Source organism: Madurella fahalii (genome assembly GCF_045866475.1).
Source record: "Madurella fahalii IFM 68171 DNA, scaffold_5, whole genome shotgun sequence".
In the NCBI taxonomy this organism is placed as follows: Eukaryota; Fungi; Ascomycota; class Sordariomycetes; order Sordariales; genus Madurella; species Madurella fahalii.
The window spans coordinates 4,799,533-4,819,372 of NW_027263975.1; the positions used below are offsets into that span (position 1 = coordinate 4,799,533).

At 52.7% G+C, this 19,840-nt stretch overlaps 6 protein-coding genes across 6 annotated transcripts; 4 read left to right on the top strand and 2 right to left on the bottom strand.

Moving 5' to 3' along the window:
• Window positions 1–2,346: 2,346 nt before the first annotated feature.
• On the top strand, window positions 2,347–4,347 carry MFIFM68171_10011 (General substrate transporter; the record flags this gene model as incomplete). Its single annotated transcript, XM_071065430.1, has 7 exons — window positions 2,347–2,560; window positions 2,626–2,805; window positions 2,875–3,136; window positions 3,197–3,466; window positions 3,533–3,855; window positions 3,920–4,150; window positions 4,217–4,347. The coding sequence occupies 7 exons, from the start codon at window positions 2,347–2,349 to the stop codon at window positions 4,345–4,347; spliced, it is 1,611 nt and encodes a 536-aa protein (XP_070921531.1).
• Window positions 4,348–6,656: 2,309 nt separating this feature from the next.
• Window positions 6,657–7,965, bottom strand: MFIFM68171_10012 (Alpha/beta hydrolase fold-3 domain-containing protein; the record flags this gene model as incomplete). Its single annotated transcript, XM_071065431.1, has 4 exons — window positions 6,657–7,226; window positions 7,280–7,329; window positions 7,387–7,491; window positions 7,557–7,965. 4 exons carry the CDS (start codon window positions 7,963–7,965, stop codon window positions 6,657–6,659), a joined length of 1,134 nt encoding a protein of 377 aa, XP_070921532.1.
• A 1,495-nt stretch (window positions 7,966–9,460) lies between these two features.
• On the top strand, window positions 9,461–10,433 carry MFIFM68171_10013 (uncharacterized protein; the record flags this gene model as incomplete). Its single annotated transcript, XM_071065432.1, has 3 exons — window positions 9,461–9,867; window positions 9,949–10,157; window positions 10,219–10,433. 3 exons carry the CDS (start codon window positions 9,461–9,463, stop codon window positions 10,431–10,433), a joined length of 831 nt encoding a protein of 276 aa, XP_070921533.1.
• An 896-nt stretch (window positions 10,434–11,329) lies between these two features.
• On the bottom strand, window positions 11,330–12,902 carry MFIFM68171_10014 (Regulatory P domain-containing protein; the record flags this gene model as incomplete). The annotated part of the gene is made up of 3 exons (XM_071065433.1): window positions 11,330–11,864; window positions 11,921–12,699; window positions 12,759–12,902. 3 exons carry the CDS (start codon window positions 12,900–12,902, stop codon window positions 11,330–11,332), a joined length of 1,458 nt encoding a protein of 485 aa, XP_070921534.1.
• Window positions 12,903–15,941: 3,039 nt separating this feature from the next.
• Window positions 15,942–17,646, top strand: aif1_1 (Apoptosis-inducing factor 1; the record flags this gene model as incomplete). Its single annotated transcript, XM_071065434.1, has 2 exons — window positions 15,942–16,158; window positions 16,235–17,646. The coding sequence occupies 2 exons, from the start codon at window positions 15,942–15,944 to the stop codon at window positions 17,644–17,646; spliced, it is 1,629 nt and encodes a 542-aa protein (XP_070921535.1).
• A 285-nt stretch (window positions 17,647–17,931) lies between these two features.
• On the top strand, window positions 17,932–19,685 carry aif1_2 (Apoptosis-inducing factor 1; the record flags this gene model as incomplete). Its single annotated transcript, XM_071065435.1, has 4 exons — window positions 17,932–18,217; window positions 18,283–18,318; window positions 18,375–18,859; window positions 18,915–19,685. The coding sequence occupies 4 exons, from the start codon at window positions 17,932–17,934 to the stop codon at window positions 19,683–19,685; spliced, it is 1,578 nt and encodes a 525-aa protein (XP_070921536.1).
• Window positions 19,686–19,840: the final 155 nt, after the last annotated feature.

A 19,840-nucleotide genomic window follows, 5' to 3' on the forward strand; every position in this document is an offset into this window, starting at 1 on the left:
ATAATATTTAACTAGGAGCAGGACAAAGCTAATCATGTTCCAATCCCCATTAGCAGCAAGGTTGACATCACTAAGTAGGTAGGATGTTGATTCCGTATGTTCAATGACTGCATGCTAACGGCCTGGCACAGGTAGCTTATTTATCCGATCGGCATCCTCACTTCCACAGGCACTGGTCCGCCTCACCAACGTGATCGTCCAAAGCCTGGTTGCCAGTGGCATGGGTGTTATCAAAGGCAAAGTCAATCTTCAGGGCTGGGAGGAGTTTGGCTGTTCAACGGTGAAGGATATTTGAGCCCTGCTAAGCTGTAACTGTAAGTAACTAGAGACCGGGCCAGCCAAAGCTACTCGTGGAGTAATGTCTTGATGGCTGAACGGAAAAAGTGGAGCGGGACATGAGTACCTACCTTACCTAGGTGATCTTCGCCCAGGAATGAGTTGGTTCGGTCCTTGCATGGTTTTCTTGTTTACACTAATTAATGCCGATTGGGTTCGGTACCTTAATTACCTTATTTTTTTTTAACCTAGTCCCCCGCGTTTACCCGTTGAGGAGGGAAAGGAACTGCAACTCCCAGGGGCAAGGAACCGCTAAATAATTAAGAGACACGGTGTACTAAGAATCTGTCAGGATCAACTTCCAGATCTGGCGGCTGCTTGTAAGGCTAACTTCAACACGCAATGGGCACTTCAGCGACAGCACCACACATTGAGTAGCTTACACTGTTACATAAAATGCCTAAATCACAGCCCTTGGCGCCGAGCTTTGGAGGCGCAAACTTGGCACAACAGCTCTTTTTGAAACAGCGGGGCAGGTCTTGGCTTCGGTTGGGTAAGCCAGAAAATCATGATTTTCTGCAGGTGTTTGTAAGTACGAGTACCTAATTCTGTAATTTTCAGGTTCCTACACATGGGCGGTTAACCGTAGCTGCCGCTGAGTGGTCGATGGAAGGTTTTCGCTGTTGAGATGGGGTCGGTGTTAACCCCAAAGTCTAATTACATCTCTTCCCGGCATTTTCAGCCTGCCGTTCCCTCCCTCCTTCAGCGTGAAAGTTCCTTGCACAACTTCGATCCCCAGCTCGGCAACATTCGGCGAATACTCGACAAGGTGAGCAGCTGCCGGACTCGCCACCTCGGAAGTCGGAACCAACGATGTCCTGGGTGAATTGTTCTTAACCTTGGCGCTTTGCGTGTAAATTGTCTACTTGACGAACGCCCAGGCACATCCAGCAGATGATGGTCCAGCCAGGGTTTCTTGATTGCGGGCGACGCCGTGCCCCCAGTGCGCCGCAGCCGAGATGTTTGCACTATATGCGGAGGATGCGGCATGCACTAATATCGCCGGGTCAATGGGGCGATGGTTGAAAAAGAAGCAAAAACGCCTACCCATCCCCATTGTAATGGCTTGCTCGCGTCGGCCTTGAGTCCTTGGCGCCATGTGGTCTTTGGCCCACACCTACCACGGGTCTTTGGGCGGGCCGATTACTGTCTGGTCTGCCTGGGGTACACACGAGCTCGCACTCGGAAAAAATGCCGATGGGCAATGGGATGGAGGAACAGCATCCAGGCTTGGCAGCCTGGATGGAGCGGCACGCTCGTTGGGCGCTAGCGGGATAGGATCGCGAAGTTACCGGCTTGGTATTCGAAGCGTCGCATTTATCCGGCGGAGACGGTCTGTCGGCCTGCGGTCCCCTCCAATCCGGTGGCTTGAAAGCCAAGCTTCGACAAACGGCCCCGCATCCGCCAAGCTTCGGTACCTGCCAACTTCGCCCGCCCCCCTGTGTCGGTCAATAAGCCTCAACCCCGCGGTTGGCCATCTTGGGAATGGGGTAACACCATTGTGCTTGCATTCGGCCCCGAGTGGAGGCATTTGGTGCTCTCCACCAGGGGCGTCCGCCCAAAGACGGAGCAGGGCAGGAGAGCGTTGCTCACCCAACTCCTGCCCTATTCAGCAAACACGGCTGGGGGATGCTCGGGGACGGGATGGATTATGGATGTTGCCTATCCCCTCTCCACGGGCTGAATCCTTGCGGACCACGCCGGGCCGTCCTTGACGAGATGCGGCTAGTCGCTGTCACGGGGCAACACAACGCTGGTGCGAAGGGTGTATTGGACACCAATGTGCTTTTCCTGGAACGGGGGAAATGTCAAGCATCCCAGGGTCGCGGGTCGCCTCTGCACCCTATATTGGACCCGTGGACGCGGGCGGATTAAAACGCCGCGAGCTGCCCCTCGACACCACAGGCGCGTTCCCTCTTGCGTTGCTCGTCCTCGTCCGCGGCTTCCCACGTCGTCACTTCAGTCCATTGGAACTGCAATTCCCGCGACGACAATAGAGAAGCAGGCACCATGGCGATTGCCGCTGCCACGACTGCCGAAGTCGGCAAGTCCGACCCCATCGTCACCCGGCTTGCCAATGAGGACAAGAAGTGGTTCTTTCAGAAGCCGAACTTGTTGTACCTCTACTTGATGCTCTTCCCGACATGTATGGGCATCGAGTTGACGTCCGGCTTCGACAGCCAAATGATTAACGCTCTCCAAATTGTCCCGTCGTGGATCGAGTGTAAGTAGGATCCGCCTTTGCTACGCACCGCGGCTTCCAATGAGTACTTGTTCTGACTGGATCAGTTTTCAATGATCCCCAGGGCTCGCTCAAGGGCATCATTGCCGCTGCCTACTCGCTGGGTGCTATCCTGTCGCTCCCCCTTATTCCCATCGTCAACGACCGGTTCGGTCGCCGATGGTCCATCTTTGGCGGGTCTGTTATCATGGTGATTGGCGCTCTTATCCAGGGCTTTTCGACACACGGTAAGTAGCACCGCCCAGTGATTCCCCCTCCCCCCAGCCTACTTTCTGGCGCTGACTATAGAAATACAGTCGCCATGTACATTATTGCCCGCATGATTCTCGGCTTTGGAATCCCCACTTGCATCGTCTCCGGATCGTCCTTGATCGGTGAGCTTGCTTATCCGAAAGAACGTCCCATCATGACATCGCTCTTCAACGTGGCGTACTTTGTGGGTCAGATCATCGCGGCCGCCATCTGCTTCGGTACGAACAACATCGGGGACAACTGGGCTTGGAGGATCCCATCACTCCTCCAAATCTGCCCGTCCTTGCTGCAGATTTGCTTTGTCTTGTGCGTCTCTTCTCCGCGGACCTTTCGAGTTTAATCCAACATCAGCTAACTTGCTCAAAGTTTCCTGCCCGAGAGCCCCCGCTGGCTGATCACTAAGGACCGCGCTCAGGAAGCCCAAGACATTCTGACCAAATACCATGGAGAAGGTGACCGCGGCCTGGAGTTTGTTGCCGCCGAGTTTGCTCAAATGCAAACAACCATCCGGCTCGAGCTAGAGGCGTCCAAGAAGTCGTGGGTTGACCTCTTCAAGACCTCCGGCATGCGGCGTCGTCTCCTAATTACTACTATGCTGGGCCTGTTCACGCAGTGGTCCGGAAACACCCTCATCTCGTAAGCAAACCAACCCCGGTCCTCCATGTTGTCTCTCGATACTTACCAATATCTACCTACCAATAGTTATTATCTCGGCGATCTCCTCAGAATGATTGGCTATGAGGACTCTACTTACATCCAGAAGATCAATGTATCGATCGCTTGCTGGAGTTTGTTCTGCGGTGTTACCGTCTCTCTGCTGGTAACCAGGATTCGCCGCCGTGTGATGTACCTCGCGTGCACTACTAGCTTGCTCTGCTGCTACATCGCCTGGACCGTCTCGATGGAGCGCGCTCAGACGGCTGAAGATGCGGGAACCCCCAACCAAGCAGCAAACATCGCCGTGCTTTTCTTCATTTATGCTTACTCGCCCTGCTACAACATGGGCTACAATGCCCTGACTTACAGTGAGTTCTCCCTGCCGAGCCGCTGGCCTAGAGTGATAGTTATGCTGATGTATTAAACCCTTAGCCTACATGGTTGAAGTCTGGCCTTATGCCGAGCGGTCGCGCGGCATCGCCTTCTTCCAGCTGTTTGGTCGTCTGGCCGGCTTCTTCACCACTTTCGTCAATCCCATCGGCCTCAACGGTGTCGGCTGGAAGTACCTCATTTCGTACTGCTGCTGGCTTGCCTACGAGGTCTGCTTTGTGTACTTCATGTTCCCCGAGACTTTTGGCCGCACACTGGAAGAGCTCGCTTTCAGTAAGTGGAACTTTGATCCGCCGCGCATTTTACGCAACTGTCCGGGTCATTGCTAACACACTCCAGTGTTCGAGGACAAGCGGCTGGCAGACGAGGCCGTCGCGGCGGTCGAGAAGGTCGTGCATCACGATGGATACGAGAAGCGCAGCCTCGATCAGAAGGGGGGCACGACCGAGCTCAAGGAGAACGTGGTCTAGCTCTCCTTGGTGCTTGCGCCCCTAGAGATGGGAGGTATCTTGGAGAGTTTTGGGAAATTGTCGTTGCTAGTTGCTGGAGGCCTGTATTGGGAGACGGGTGTTGGGATGCGGTCGTAATTGTAGCCATGTGTTCGTTGGGCGGTTCAGGTCCTCAATACCATTTACTTTCCGCCGTGTCCTTGACGTTCTAGGATCTTATGTTTCACTTGTCGAACACTGAAAGCAGATCTGTTGCTGTATCCCACTTCTTGTTTTCCTTGTTCTTTGCTGTGTTCCTTGTTTCTAGTCCGCCCCGCGTACGTTCCATAGCCGATCCCATTGACCCGAGGGTAGCGTTGTTTACAGTTTTTAGCGGAGGAACCTTTTTAATGTGACAGGGTCTATGCCCACGGGCAACGGTCAAGCGCCGAGCCACGGAACCTGTCCGCAGGCCCTAGTAGTACTTGGCTAGTGCACGTTGGTCAGTGCTCGCAATATGACGAAGGGTCTTGGATCGTTTGGCGTAATTTTCTCCGTCAACACTTACTAGTAACCCTGGCCTGGGAAAATGCCACGGGTAATACCCATCTAAATTGGCCAAGATATCCAGCAATGCTTCCCCACTTACAGTCTCAGATATATAGGTAACTATTCCAAGTGCTCGGAGTAGGAATCTCCTTTGCTCTGCACATCTCATTGCAACTCGGCTTCCTGTGGTATTCGACAATGCGCCTCCTAACTTGTGCCGTAACACTCATTGCCGCCCCGCTTGCAGCGGTCGCAATTCCGACCACCAATGCGGCCATTGCTGGTGTACCCAGCAGCCTCCTCTACACAAGGCAGATGAGAGCTCCTCCTCCGTGTGTGAGAATGGATCCGCCCCCTACACAAGAGGAAACCGAAACTCGGTTTGAAGCCTTCGTCGAGGCCTTTGTCGGGAGCTCCAAGAACATTAGCAAAGCATTCGAGTATATCGCTGCCGATTACATCGTGCGTCCCACTTCCATACCGTTTAATAGAGAATTAACTAAAGTTTTGTATACGAAGAATCACAATCCAATGGCTCGCAACGGCGCTGATTCCGCGTGGAGCATTCTGGGCCCTATCTGGCAGGGAATTTCCCACACATACCTTCGTTCCACAATCAAGGGCGATATGTCTTGGGTAAATTACAGGGCAGCTGGCCTCGGGGAGGTTGTCGACCGGTTTCGATGGGAAGCTGGATGCATTGCAGAACACGTAGGTGCCCCGGCTGATTCTAACATCGCTACCCCGACTCGATGTAAGATAGGATGCTTACCATGGGAATAGTGGGACCAAGGAGAGAGGTACCCTACCTCCTAACAGAATGGTTTCTATGATACGTTGAATGGCTTCAAGTCCAGCATAAACCAACCAATGGTCGTACAGTAGATGGTTCCTCCAATCTAAGATAATTAGACAAAGAACTATTGGCACTATGTCCCATTCTAAAGTGATCTCCCGGGGGAAAAACAACCGGGGCCCCCCGGGGGGGGGTTGAGCGCGTAGACTCGGCCGCGCATCTCCGCGGGAACTACTAGTATAACTAGTTGAGCATTGCCGGCGGTTCCTGCGCCTGGAAGACGACCAACGCGAATTGTTTAGACGCTGATGTGTCATTCGAGCGCTAGCCCCTAATACATCCACGTGTCTGATCACTGACAAGTCGCAACAGACAATAAAACATCATGGAGGGACCCTTTGATTAGAAATACTGATGTATTAGGTACTCGGTAATAGCTAAACCTAAAACATCTCTACCTGAGTCGGACCCTGAAGCACACCGAGAATTGAACACGCCTCTTCCCATTAACTATGGGGACGTAGGCCGGCCTATACCACTCTTCAAAGTGTCACACGACTAATTACTTCGCAAAGAGAGGCACCGCTCATCAATACCCATGTCGTTTAGCGCTAGCAACACCAACTTAAAAGGATATCACCCTGTTGCCCGACAGGAAACATATAACTCGTAAGGTAAACATCGCGTCCGGTTGGGCGTTATCATATTACCATCCTGTAAGCTAACTATGCTATAAAGCTTACAATTAATTAGGAAACGGCGAGTTTTCAATTCCTATAACAGAGTTAAAACATTGGGCCTAGGAGTGGTGCAAATGTTCCACGCTACTCATTGCGCCTATCCCAGCTAGCTTCTATGGTGATTACCTAGTTCATTGTTACTCAGGAGGATGCGGTTATCGTTCACTAAGTTGTTGTCGAGAATAACTACTCAATTTATGATTGCTAATCAATACGTCACCATTGCCCTATCGCCCCATGAGATGCTTGGTAAGTAGTCCTGGTACTTAGGAACCCGGTGCATGAGCGGCACGTAGCGCAGCAACCGTATCCTCATCATACTGGTGCTTCTTCATCATGCAGTCGAGGTACATGAAGGTATGTGGGCAGCCTAGGTACCTCTTGATGGTGACTTTGTTCCCGCCAGCGATAAGCTTCGTCGCATAGGCCTCACCCTCATCTCGCAGCGGATCCACCTCGGCGGTCCGAATGAGCGTGTCGCAAAGGCCATCCCAGTTGCGCGCACGAAGAGGGGCAAACCACCAGTCCGGCCACTGTTGTCGGAGCTCGTGCAGCTTGTCCTGTGGCATACACAAATTGCCGAAGTACTTGATACGCTTCCATGGTAGGACAGGTCCACGATAGAATTCGTGGAAAGAGGGAAATGGGGACTCAGTATAAAACCTGTATGCCAGCGCATCGGTCGCCGGTGAAACCGACGCCATACATAGCTTCAAGGGGATGCCAGCGTCGCGAGCCCGATGTTGCAGTACGAGAGAGATGTGTCCTCCAGCTGATATGCCACCGATCGAGATGGATCCAGTATCGATGAGGAGGTCGGAGGCAGATTGTCGAACCTACCAAGCGATCAGATCACAACATCGTATTCACTTGGGCGGGACTTCCTCACCCAGTTGAGTGCATCCCATGCGTCCTCGATACATTTGCCCCAGACCGTTTCTTCCAAATTCTGTCAGCGGGCTGGATGCCACTTGATGGGATGTCGGCTCCAAGTACCTGGACAGAGACGATACCCGACATCGACCACCACCACCCCAGCCTCGCGCATATTAAGGCATAACGCGCTCTCACTATCCAAGTTACCGAGAACGAAGCCACCGCCTTGAGTTAAAGTTAGTCCGAATGAAAACTAGGTCCCGGCCCGGCGCAAACAGAGGAGGACTCGCCGTGGAAGTTTAGATGTGCGGGGTACTGGCCAGGACCATGCTTCACCGGATCCGGGTAATAGACTCGCACAGGAATGCATGCATCGTCCTGAGAGATGAAGCTACTGTTGTGAACTCTCGGATAACCGGACGTGTCTAACGCGCAAGGTGTTTGGTAGGCTTCTGGGTGCGCGCGCACCTGCTCGATCGAAATGTCGTGCTCTCGAATGGGTGCGAGATGCTTGGAAAAATACTGAACGAATTCTGGGTCTAATTTGGGGAGGATGTGGTCTTCGATAAGCCCTTCGATACCCGTGACGAGCCCGGCCGGAGCCGTCGGGTTGTCGACTGACGATTGAGAGCCCGATCCGGCATTTGAGATGGTAGGGGCGACATGACCACCCATGATATCGGACTCAAAACTGTTCATTGTTACCCGCCTCAAACGAGTTTCCGCATCCCAACCGTGCGGTAATGGTTGGAGCAGAGCGTGTTCCCCACAGTTCGGATGGTCGGATTTTCGCTTGGCGGCTATACCGTCCATAGACGGTCGGGGTTCGGCTAATCTCTGCATGCCTGTCCCTTCGCAGCGGTGGTCCAAACTTGCATCAACAGATACAGATGCAGTTGTTAAGCCTGGCGTCACAGACCTGGGTGGTTCGCTGTTGGGCTTTAGGATTTCTGTTGAGGTAAGTATCTACACTATGGTAAGGTTAGATTACTGGACGGTAAAGGTGACTCTTGAAGTACTAGTGTATTTTATCGACTAACCCTCATGATCATATATAAAACAATGTAATCGCCGGTACGGCCTAAAAGTCCCTCGGGAGCGGATCACCATTTACACCATTAAGCCCTTCAACACAAACAAAAGTGGTGGTGGTTCGCTGTCCACTGTTTACTGTCTATACGGTCGAGGGTTGGCGGCTGAGTTTGAAACCGAGGCCGTGTTCTTCTTCCACACAACCAATTCTTTGAAAGTACAGCAGGACCGTCCAGAACAAAGACAACGGCTTTATGCTACGATGCCGCCGAGCACGACAACATTGAGATCATCTCCCAGATGTACTACGACGTGTTTCTGAGGAAGCATAACTCATATAGGACTTTCTGGGGCGACCAGCAGCGTGCCCAGAAGTGAGCGGCGCCGGGCAACTAGAACACGGTTGAATCACCAAAGAAAACCTTCAGCACCCTGGCACTGCTTGCAAGGAGTTGCCCACCATTGACCTCCGCCTGCTCTCGTAATTACGTGCACGACCTGTCTAGCGTAGCCAAAATGTATCGTGAAGAACGGACACGATCAAGACGGACACGATCACAACGTGCGAGCCGCTCTTCTAGGATACTCCACAGGGCCACAGTGTTGGAGGTTTATATTCATGTCTCGGCTCGGGGCTGTCGACAAGGACAAGGCCGAGGACCACTAAATATTGCTAATTGCTGTGTTCAATGAACATAATTGCAAAACTACCTACTCCGCCTAATCCCACATACATCGCAGAGACGGGGACGTGCCGAGGTTGGATTCGCGGTCGCACTGAGATCTGGTCTTCGTGTGCCGCGCAGGGAACAAGGAGTCAAGGCGGATCATCACAACCGTGCCGGACCCTCCGGAGACTGTGGGTAAGCGGTTTTTATGCGCCGGTGGGTGTCACAGAAACTAGGTCGGTCACAGTCCGCATTCCCACCTGGCTCCCAAACCAGGCGGGGCACCGAATCACACTAGTCCAGGGCGCCCAGCCGCCTACAGGTGCGGGGTTTCGCCAATCCAGTCGCTCCTTGGTGATGGGGCAAAATGGGCGGGTCGCTGCGATACATTGACTCTGTGAGAGCTTCCCCCAACTTCGATTAATGTTCGGACGGTCGCACTTGTGAATTGCATATGCACTTGTATGGTTCACCAAGCTGTGTCTCTAGCCATCATGTCCAAACCCGAGCACAACACCGCTGATCGCTTGCGAGAGCGAAAGCCACTACCAAGCCCAGTCCCAGCATACCTACCGACGGCGGCATCCCCATTGACTGTCGACGAGACTCTCTACTCGTTCATTCAACAAGTGCCACGCGTTCTGATAGACGAATTTACGCTCCCAATTCGATCTGGACGAGCCTGGGAAGCACCCGCCGGAAGCATCGTCCGTATCAGCACTCCAAATGGCCCACAGGTGGGCGACCTTAACGTCTGGAATGCGCACAACCCCCGTGAACACTTCTGGGCATCTCGCACTCGGCAGCTACATGCCTCCCACGTGTCAACCTACGACCGATTATGGTCGTGCTTACCATATATGCGGCCTATGCTGACCATCATATCGGACACTCTCGCCTGGTATGGCAAAGACGAGCATCAAGGACGTGTCCACGACCTGCTCGGGACCCGCTGTGACCCTTATATCAATTCCCTCCTCAGTGGAGGAGAGTACAATTTTCATTGTCATTCAAATCTGACACGAGCAGTGTTGCCGTTTGGGTTGGCAGAGTATGATGTCCATGATGTCATCAACTTATTCCAGGTCACCGGGCTTGACGATAAGGGGAGGTACTTCATGAACCCATGCCCAGCGAAGAGCGGTGACCACATCGAGTTTCTAGCGGAACAAGATGTGTTGATGGCACTAAGTAAGTCTTAGTACCCGGCACGGTCTTTCATAGTGGATAGTTGCATCTAACAACGTGGTAGGCACCTGTCCTGGAGGTGACTTATCGCTGTGGGGCTTCGGCGCTGACAGCGAGAAGGAGATGATCAAATGTTGCCGCCCGCTCAGAGTTGAAGTATTCAGTCTCAAGAATAGCGAGATTATGAAACAAGCTGGCTGGCGGCCGTCTGAGCCCTCAAAGTACCGGGGGAAACATGGAATGGTGGTCATGGAAGGTGAGGAGACGCTGAGAGACTAAGATTTAGGAGGAACAGTAAGGCTCGACGGCTGTGTCCATCTCTTGCGGGGAGCGCAAGATGAATAACGATATGGTTTTCAAGCACTGACTGGAAACAAGCCAACTGTTATAGAGGTAACGCGTCTGCGGTCTCTATAGTAGTAATCGGTCTTTCCCTGGCTTCCGAGAGGATGTGTGGCGTGCAGGTTTAGGGCTGCAAGACTTGGCGAGACCGCTCCGTCTTGAACTCCCCACTCGGATGCCACCTCAACAGCTTGATGTCTTCGCCAACTTTTTTATTGGCCACTGGGTCTGCTGTAAGGTGGTGAATTATCCGGCCACGAAAAACCGCCGTCCGTAGCCATAGTGTGGCGGGTTGACAAGTGGTATCACAAGAACCAGTGCCACATATCACGCTGATAAGCCTTTAATCAGTAGAAGCCGGGAGTTCACACATGGTTTTACTCCAAAAGTGGGAGACCGCAGGTCCGTATTCGGGGACTTCTTACTAGGAAGACCAAGTCTAAAGCTAACCTTCAGATTTCTCCTCAGGTTGGAATCCGAACACCACAATCCGGAAACACTCATCCGTTGCTTATACAATATCGCATCAACTGTGGACCCAAACCAACAGCTCACAACAACCCGGTTGTCATTATGTAACCCTCAATCATTGATGACCTCTGAGTGAACAACCTGGCGATACTCGTATTCGTCCTGGTCTTGCCATCCGCAACGGGAGATCAGAGGCTATCCGCATGCCGAACGGGCGCTCGGAGCTTGGTCTGTCATGCTAAGCTAAACCTACTATCTGCAGCCCATCCTTAAGGTATTGTCGCTTCCTATAGAGATCGGCCAAAGTCTTAAGTCCTAATCAGATAAGGATAACCCTCGTGCTCAACCTAGCAATCCCGCTTCTACTCCGAGGCAGAAGAACGCTTCACCACGAATACGCCGCGATCCAGTGTGTTGATAACGATATGCCCGCTAGGGAAGTATGGATAATTACTCCAGGATCCCGTGAAGGTCACATTCCCACCACCCGGGAGATGATCATCCTCGGGATGCGTGTCGAAATAAGCAACTTCCCTGATCCCTCCACCAGTAGGGTCCGAAGGTACGGAGCGAAGGTCCAAGATACTGAGACCCAAGCCGTAGTTGCTTTGGTAAGTGAAGCCATCCTTAACATATTGATTATGATCGATTCCCCTTCGGAGTCCCTTGTAATGCCCTGTTTGTTTTGGTTGCTCGAGGGAAGTGATGTCCCATATGTAGGAGATTGGATAGCCGTCGGCTGCCACGCCAGTCTTGTTCACTTCGTCGTACTCATCATCGGTAATAAGATATTGTTGCCATTCCGGATCTAACACCCAACCTTGATGAGTGTAGGCAAATCCTTCATAAGAAGTGTTGGATATAACCGAGATGTTCTCTTTGTCACTGACATCGAAACTGTAGATATGGTTAGCGGGTCTGCTTGACGTCAAGCTATAGTATCTCATACTCACATAGTCAACGAATCTTCATCGTAGCCATAGCAGATATCACGCCCGTTGTACTTCTCGTCTGGGCCTCGGTATACGAGGCACTGCGCATCATGAACGTAACCATCTGCGCCAGTTCCGCCTAGAGTCTTGGGGTTTGATGGGTCCGTAAGATCGAAGAAGACAAGCCCTGCCCGGAACGGGCCAGTTCTCGGTTGAAATCCTGTTGCCACGCCATAGTTTCGTTCTTCGTTTGTAAGGACATTGTGTGAGCGACCGAGGGGGAGTCCTTCCGTCCAGAATCCCGTAAGATCTCTCTCATTGCTGAAAACGATGGGCTTCGTTGGATTGATATCCACCAGCTTGCTCATATCGAATATCTGGATGCCATGCTGTGTAGCCTCACTACCGATCAGAATGAAGCTCTTGTATCCCTTGATCTCCCTCCAGAGTGACTGGGGGGCATTGGTATACTGCGGCAAGCGACCGAGGTATATGAGCTTCCCTGCGGCAGATACTTCGGCGAAAGCTGTCCCATCCACTTGCCCAATGGCGACGAATTCCCGGCCTTGAGGGCTTGTCCAACCCCACGACCCTGAACCCCTACCCGGGGAGCTGCCGAGCTGAGCGTGTGTCTTGAAATCGTAGAGATCAAGACCCTTGCATCGAAAAGCGTACTTTGGGTCACCGGGGACATACGATGCTACGCCGTTTGTGCAGACAACATGACCCTCCGCTTGGTTGAAAGTTTTGTATCGAGTAGAGTCAAAGACGCCGACTTGGTCTAGCTCTCGCCACGTTTTCTATCTTCATAATTAGCAATCGAGAGGAATGACCGAGGCCAGCAGAACTATTCTCTTACCTCTTTCAATGCCATGATTTCTCCATGCCTCAACCCATTGTCGTAGAGGTCTGCTTGCAACTGCATATTGACAGGTATCTCCTTTGAAGACACCAAGGGCATGACTGCCACCATGATGGCGACAACTGCTTTCGTATTCACCATTGAGGGCAACGATTTCTGGATATGTAGGATACGGCAGGCAAGAACTATGAGACCCGGAGCATCCTGCTTGGGTCCTGATAATACTTATAGGATAGTTTAGTCTGAGACTGCGTCTTCGGTCGCCGGGAATTCCGATAAGGAATGTGTCGCTCGGGATCTAGATTGAGGGATGGCGAGTGAGACAGATAAAGCACGTATGCAGCAACTTTAGATTGACCAGCTGGGAAGCGGAGGTGCTCATAGGCCGTAGTTCGCTGCAGTGGATCTGGTTCCTTTGCCACAGCTAGCGGTTAGCGACCTTTGCTTCATGTATAATCAACCGGCATTGTCAATTGACTCCACCTTAAGACTAGCCGTCATGATAGCGACATCACGGGACGTCTTGACGCGAAGGACGAAACTGGAAGGTAATATAATACCTCTCGGCAGTTAGCACTCTCCGCCGAGGCGCCGTCGCAGCACCCCGGTATTAATCCCGCGTGATAAAGTGCGGCACCAGGGGACGGTATGAAGCCCAATCAAATAGGGCGGATCGACGCCCACAAGCAGCCGGGAACGGTCACTATGAAATATAACCAAGCTGACACCCAGGTCTAGCATAAAGCAGGGCGGGTAATGATCCGTGATACACCCAGTGTACAGGGGCATACATAGCATATGTGGCTAGGGTTATAGCAGAGGTATCTATGTTTCGGTGATCCGTGGGTTTGTGGGCATACTCGGGCTAATTACTGCTCCGCCTGCAAGTAGTAGAGCCGGAGTCATGACGTCGTGCGTGTTTGATGTGATGGTAGGTTATCACCTCGGGCAGTTAAACCTCTGAATCTATGATGGGGTATGCGAGCTTTCACCAACCAACGTCTTCCGAAGTATGTGCTAGGGGAGAACAGCCTGGGCCGAGCCACAGCGGAGGGGCGACTTGTTTGCATATGTAGAGCGGGAGTTGGGGGATCCTTTCATTACTTTAATAGACGCTTTCTAAGTCCTCCGCCTATTCGCAATCCGCAAAATGATGCTAGTCGGTCGGAATCGGGATCAACCAAACGATAGAAGAGCGCTCCATCAAAAAGAGAAAGTAAAAGAAAATATAAAAATAACAACGCAGTCGACACCGTGCCGCGCATCACTGGGCGGAAAGGTATAGAATCCATTCGTGTGTAAGTGTGGCCAGCATGTTGAACAACTGCAAGACTGCGCCCTTTGCTTCCCGTCACAAAGAATGTCAGGTGTGACAGGTCGAGGCCACTGTGACTTGACCATTGACTGTACTGGGAACAATTCGAATCACTGCAGCCCGCCGACGGCCGCCAAAGCGCGGAGAATCGCGTGCTGCAGTCGGCCATCTGGCGACCTTAACTCTAGCACAGATATTGAGACGAGTGGGTGAGTGTTTTGCTTAATTATGCAGCAATTTGAATATTGACAAAACGGACTGGTTCAGGTAAATCGCACTAGATGAAGAAGGATCTTGGCGGCTGCTCTCATGTGGGACATGCTATGATTCAGCTTGTATAGCTTTGATGGTTCGCTCCGTGTTGACATAGATAGGCACCTAGCACCAGTGCAGCGGTCTGACGCTGAATCCCTAGATGTGGTTGGCAGAGCCTTTGCCGACATTGAGAATCGACTGAGACTTGCCAGTAGGAGGGGGCTTTCACTAATGCTTAAAATACCCACCGTTCGAGGGCGCCCTTAACATGATCCACAAGCTGATTTGTGTATATCAGCTCGTTCATTCCGCTCTTCCTTCAAATCATATTCATACGCATGTTCTACGGGTAGTATGTTGCCCCCGCCGGCCGCGGAGTATCCGCTTGGCTCCGCTTTAAACACATGGTTGCAGTGACTCTACGATCCCGTCTCGATTCCAGGAATTGGATTTGGGCGGTAGGAAACAAGCTTCCGCGTGCAGGATGGGAAATGCGCAATCCGTACTGGCAGAAGACCTGCTCACTCTGAGGTACTGCTTGGTTTGGTGTTCCTTTCTCAAGCGCCAAACGACGCCCGACCGGCAATGACGTTCTGACTGGGCCATCCGCCCGGCTCACGCGCCGCCTTCGATCGCAATCCAAGAAGAGCATTCAAGTTCATTCTCAAACGTATGAGTTGCACCACGCCTGTCCGTTTGGATCACATATGTGCTTGACAAGATCTTCTTCCAACACGGCGCACCGTTGGTTTAGGTAGACGCAACAGTGATTGTGACACTTACACGGTCGACCAGACGATGCTTGTTAGCTATCTTCGGCTGAATGTGAGGCTCACTTATATCGACAATCAAACCATGATCGTCTCTCCTCGGCTTGTAGCCATAAGTTCTCGGTGGAGGAGAAGCTGTCCCGTGTTGTGGGCTGGAACTGCAAGCTAGGTAGAGCGTTGGAGACGGGATATCTCGACAGAGATGCGGTTAGGTCCGATCGCTACCAGCGTATAGCGTACGGAGCTGTCCTTCATATCAAGCCAACACTATGCATAATTACCCAAATCTCATGGTCATGGTGCTTACCAGGTACCTTAAGTTATGGCAGAATCTTAATAAATGAGCGGCGCCAGGTCCAGCGGTCGTTGTGCTGAAACGCAGGCCGGCGCACGTGATTACTCAGGCGGGGCACCACGACTCGGAGGGCCAATCGAAGCGTATTTCCCATCCTGGTGTGCCCCACGGCATCAATAGCCCCCGCGAACATGACGTGTTCAACCACTTGCTTGAGAACCCGGAGAGCAGCCGGACCACTCAGCGCACTTGTGATTACAGACGCCAGTTCCCGCGCCCGTGTTGCATCTCCGAGCAGTTGGGGTTACAGCCATCATTTTGTTCTCCAGTGGTGAATGTACTGTACCTAAATCCGTTTCCGGACTCGTCTCTTTGCTGTCACTGCATTTCTCGCGTCATTGCGACCCCGCCCGATTTCCCCTCTCGCATCCAGCTTGATGACGGTCGCACCGTGCACTGCTCGCAGTTTACCCCGCCAGATCGGACAGTTTTTGACTTTTGCGTGGCCGTATCCTCATCGCTTCTTCTCGGTGGCATCACAGAAAATGGCACAGGAGTACAAGCTCAAAGGTGTTAACTCCCTTGCTCTACAGCCCGGGGAGAAACAAGAAGTGGAAGTGGAAGGGCTGGACGCCAAGGTACTCCTCCTTAACGCGGGGGGGACGGTCCAGGCGATCGGTCCTCGGTGCACCCATTACGGAGCGCCGCTTGTCAAGGGCGTGCTAGGGACAAACGGGAAGCTCACCTGCCCGTGGCACGGAGGTAAGCTGTGTGATAATTTTTGTTTTCGATGATGCCAAGCTTCCAACACTGTGCCACTGACGGTGTTGTTTATTAGCCTGCTTTAACACAAAGACCGGCGATGTCGAAGACGCCCCTGCCCTTAACGCACTCCCTATCTTTAAGGCTACCGAGCGTGACGGAGCTGTATACATTACCGGTGATGCGGATACAATCAAATTGGGCCATCGGAAACCCAATTTCAAGTGCAGCACAACCGGCGGTGACAAGGTTCTAGTGGTCGGCGGCGGGTCTGGGTCTTTAGGAGTTATCGAGGGCTTGCGAGAGAAGGGATATGGAGGTGCCATAACCCTGATCTCTAACGAGGGATACTTGCCTATAGATCGACCAAAGCTCAGCAAGGCCCTGATGACGGATCTGGCAAAGCTACAATGGCGGGACGAAGGGTGGTTCAAGAGCGGCAGTGTGGACATCGTCAACGATGAAGTGACCGCCGTAGATTTCGCGACCAAGACCGTCACGACCAAGTCCGGTGGCAAGTTTGCCTACACAAAGCTCGTCCTCTCGACTGGCGGCACACCCCGAGTGCTACCGCTGCAGGGCTTCAAGACTCTCGGCAACATATTCACCCTCCGCAATGTGCATGACGCCAGAAGGATCGTTGAGGCAATCGGCGACAAGGGCAAGAAGATTGTCATTATCGGGTCTTCGTTCATCGGCATGGAGATCGCAGTAGCGACAGCGGCTGGCAACGACGTGACGGTGGTCGGCATGGAGAAGGCCCCGCTGGAGCGAGTGCTAGGGGAAAGGGTAGGCAATGTCATCAAGAAGGGCGTCGAGGCGAAAGGGGTCAAATTCTATATGTCTGCCGGAGTTGAGAAAGCGGACCCATCTCCGTCTAACCCATCCAATGTCGGCTCCGTCCACCTAAAGGACGGCACGAAGCTCGATGCCGACCTCATCATCCTCGGCGTTGGCGTTGCTCCGGCGACGGAATACCTGAAAGATAACAGCGTGGTTCGACTAGAACAGGATGGGAGCCTGAAAGTTGACGAGTCTTTCTCGGTTATTGGGCTCAAGGACATATACGCGATTGGCGACATCGCAACGCACCCCTACCATGGGCCCGGCGGCGAGGGCAAGTTCGTGCGCATCGAGCACTGGAATGTGGCCCAGAACGCGGGCCGTACAGCGGCAAGCCACATCGTGAATCCGAACCTGAAGCCTCAGTTCTACACGCCCGTCTTCTGGAGTGCCCTCGGCTCACAGCTGCGTTACTGCGGTAATACGATGGCTAGCGGTTGGGACGATTTGGTCTTGCAGGGCGACCCGGACCAAGGGAAATGGATAGCGTACTATGCGAAGGGAGACACGGTCGTTGCCATGGCAAGCATGGGCAAAGATCCGGCCATGTCTCAATGTGCACAGCTCATGTCGCTCGGAAAGATGCCCAGCAAAGCGCAGCTGCAGGGTGGGTTGGACATTTTAAGTCTCGGGCCGCCGCAATGAGCTGAACACGCAGCACCTCGTTTTTGATGAATTTATTTTTCCTCGCCGCTTTCGGAAGGCTAGAACCCCAACCCTACCTATCTTTAGATAACCTCGAAAAAAATTTCCCGCTGGGGCGGTGCCACCTAATCCCGCTTTGCAATACCTAAGCAGGTACCAATCTGAATTATAGCCTATTTCTTTGCTTGTCAAACAAATGTTTCTCGGCAAGCAGGAGCAGTGCCCATTGTAGCGGCCATCGCATTTTAGCTTTCAGCATCACCGTTACTGGAGCCTAGTAAGGAGATGCGGGAACTAGCACGTCTGGTTCTCGAGCTGCTACTTCGCTCCTTTGGCCTTACCGTCATATGCTTCCTCATTATTATCATCTACCGGATCATTTTGCACCCCTTGGCGCCAGTTCCCGGGCCGAGACTCGCAGCCCTCTCCAACATCTGGCAAGGAATCCATGTCAGAAACGGCCGCGCGCCTCAATTAGCGAGGACCCTTCACGAGAGGTACGGGCCCATTGTTCGCGTCGGGCCGAGCGAGGTATGGCTCAACTCGCCGGAGGCGTTCAAGAGAATATACAGTAAAGCTGCCCTCGTAGTAATCCATCCTCACTGCGACGATTCTGACATTTTCTGATGATTTCAGGTGCGGGCAATGGATACGAGAAATCCGCCTTCTATTGTGAGTTACTATAACCTTGTTTCTACAACCGGAACTCTTGTCCTAATCTAGACCAGTGGCTACCGCATTGAACAAGCCGACCGTAGACTGGTTCCTCAACACCTGCTTCCCCGACACGTTGGATCTGCTATCTGAATTTGATGTGGAACGGTACAAATTGCAAAGACGACTGATTGGCCCGCTGTATCTGGCGTCGAATGTCAAGAAATTCGAGTCAGCGGTCGATCGCGTCGCTGCACGAACAATCTCCGAGCTCAAGGCATTAGACGGCGCCGAGATAGATCTAAAGGAATGGATGCACATCATCGCTGTCGAATGTCTTGGCGCCGTTGTCTTGTCCTGGTCCCCAGGTTACATCAAGAACAGATCCGATGGGGGTACCAGCACACAGAGTTATCTTGGTTGGAAACGGAAGAGCGTCTTCGGTCTCTTTCCCGGCATTACCACCGCCGCATTCCTTTCCAACACCGCGGGCCGAATCTTCTCTAATATCTGGGGTTTAACTTTCAAGACACCCAAGAAATTCAAGCCATTTTTCACAGTATGTAGCTGATTCCTCGCTCGCGATTGTGCGGGTACTGATATCCCTTCACAAGCCTGTGTACCAAAAGACATCCAAGAGGATTGCCAGTGCCCTCCGCGGCGACTTTCGACGCCGAGATACGAAGGACGAGCGGACAGACCTCCTAGCAGACCTAATGCAGCTCCACAAAGAGCGCCCAGACTTCACCGAAACATATCTACGTCGGCTTGCCATCACCAACTTCGGCGCGGGACATGAGACCATGTGCGCAGCGCTCACATCGGTGATGGCCATGGTCGGATCCCATTCCGCAGTGCATAGGAGGGTAACGGAGGAGGTTCGCAATATCCCTAATGCAATACCTTACGACCACGCCGTCCGTCTCCGGTACACTCGGGCCAGTATCAAGGAAGCTCAGCGACTACACCCTGTTATTGGCATGTCGCTCTCCCGCAAAGTTCCCGCGGGGGGTCTCTCACTGCACGGGCACTATCTCCCCGCCGGCACAACAGTGGGATGCAACCCTGCGGCACTGCACCGGAACCCGAATATTTTCGGGGCCGATGCCGACCAGTACAAACCTGACAGGTGGCTACAGGAGGACAGCCCCGGTCGAACCCGGGTGATGGAAAGGACGAATCTGACATGGGGCGGCGGTTCGAGGAGTTGCCCCGGCAGACATCTGGCCGAGTTGGTATTGTACAAAATCGTCCCGGCATTACTGAGAGAGTTTGATGTTGAGATTACCAGCATGCCAACAGAAGACGAGATGCCCTGTTACTTTATGGCCATGCTTACAGGCGTCAGGGCAAGATTTATACCTGTAAACAAGTGTAAATCCTAATCAGAAGACCATGCGGACAGGCGATATATTTAGTTAGCAATCTATGCGGCGTCGCCGAACCTAGAAGACCGACGTCACAGAAACTGACATGGCTGGTGCTCGGGAATGGGCTTCGACGCCAGGATGTCCTGACAAGACGTCTTGACACCTGCTTA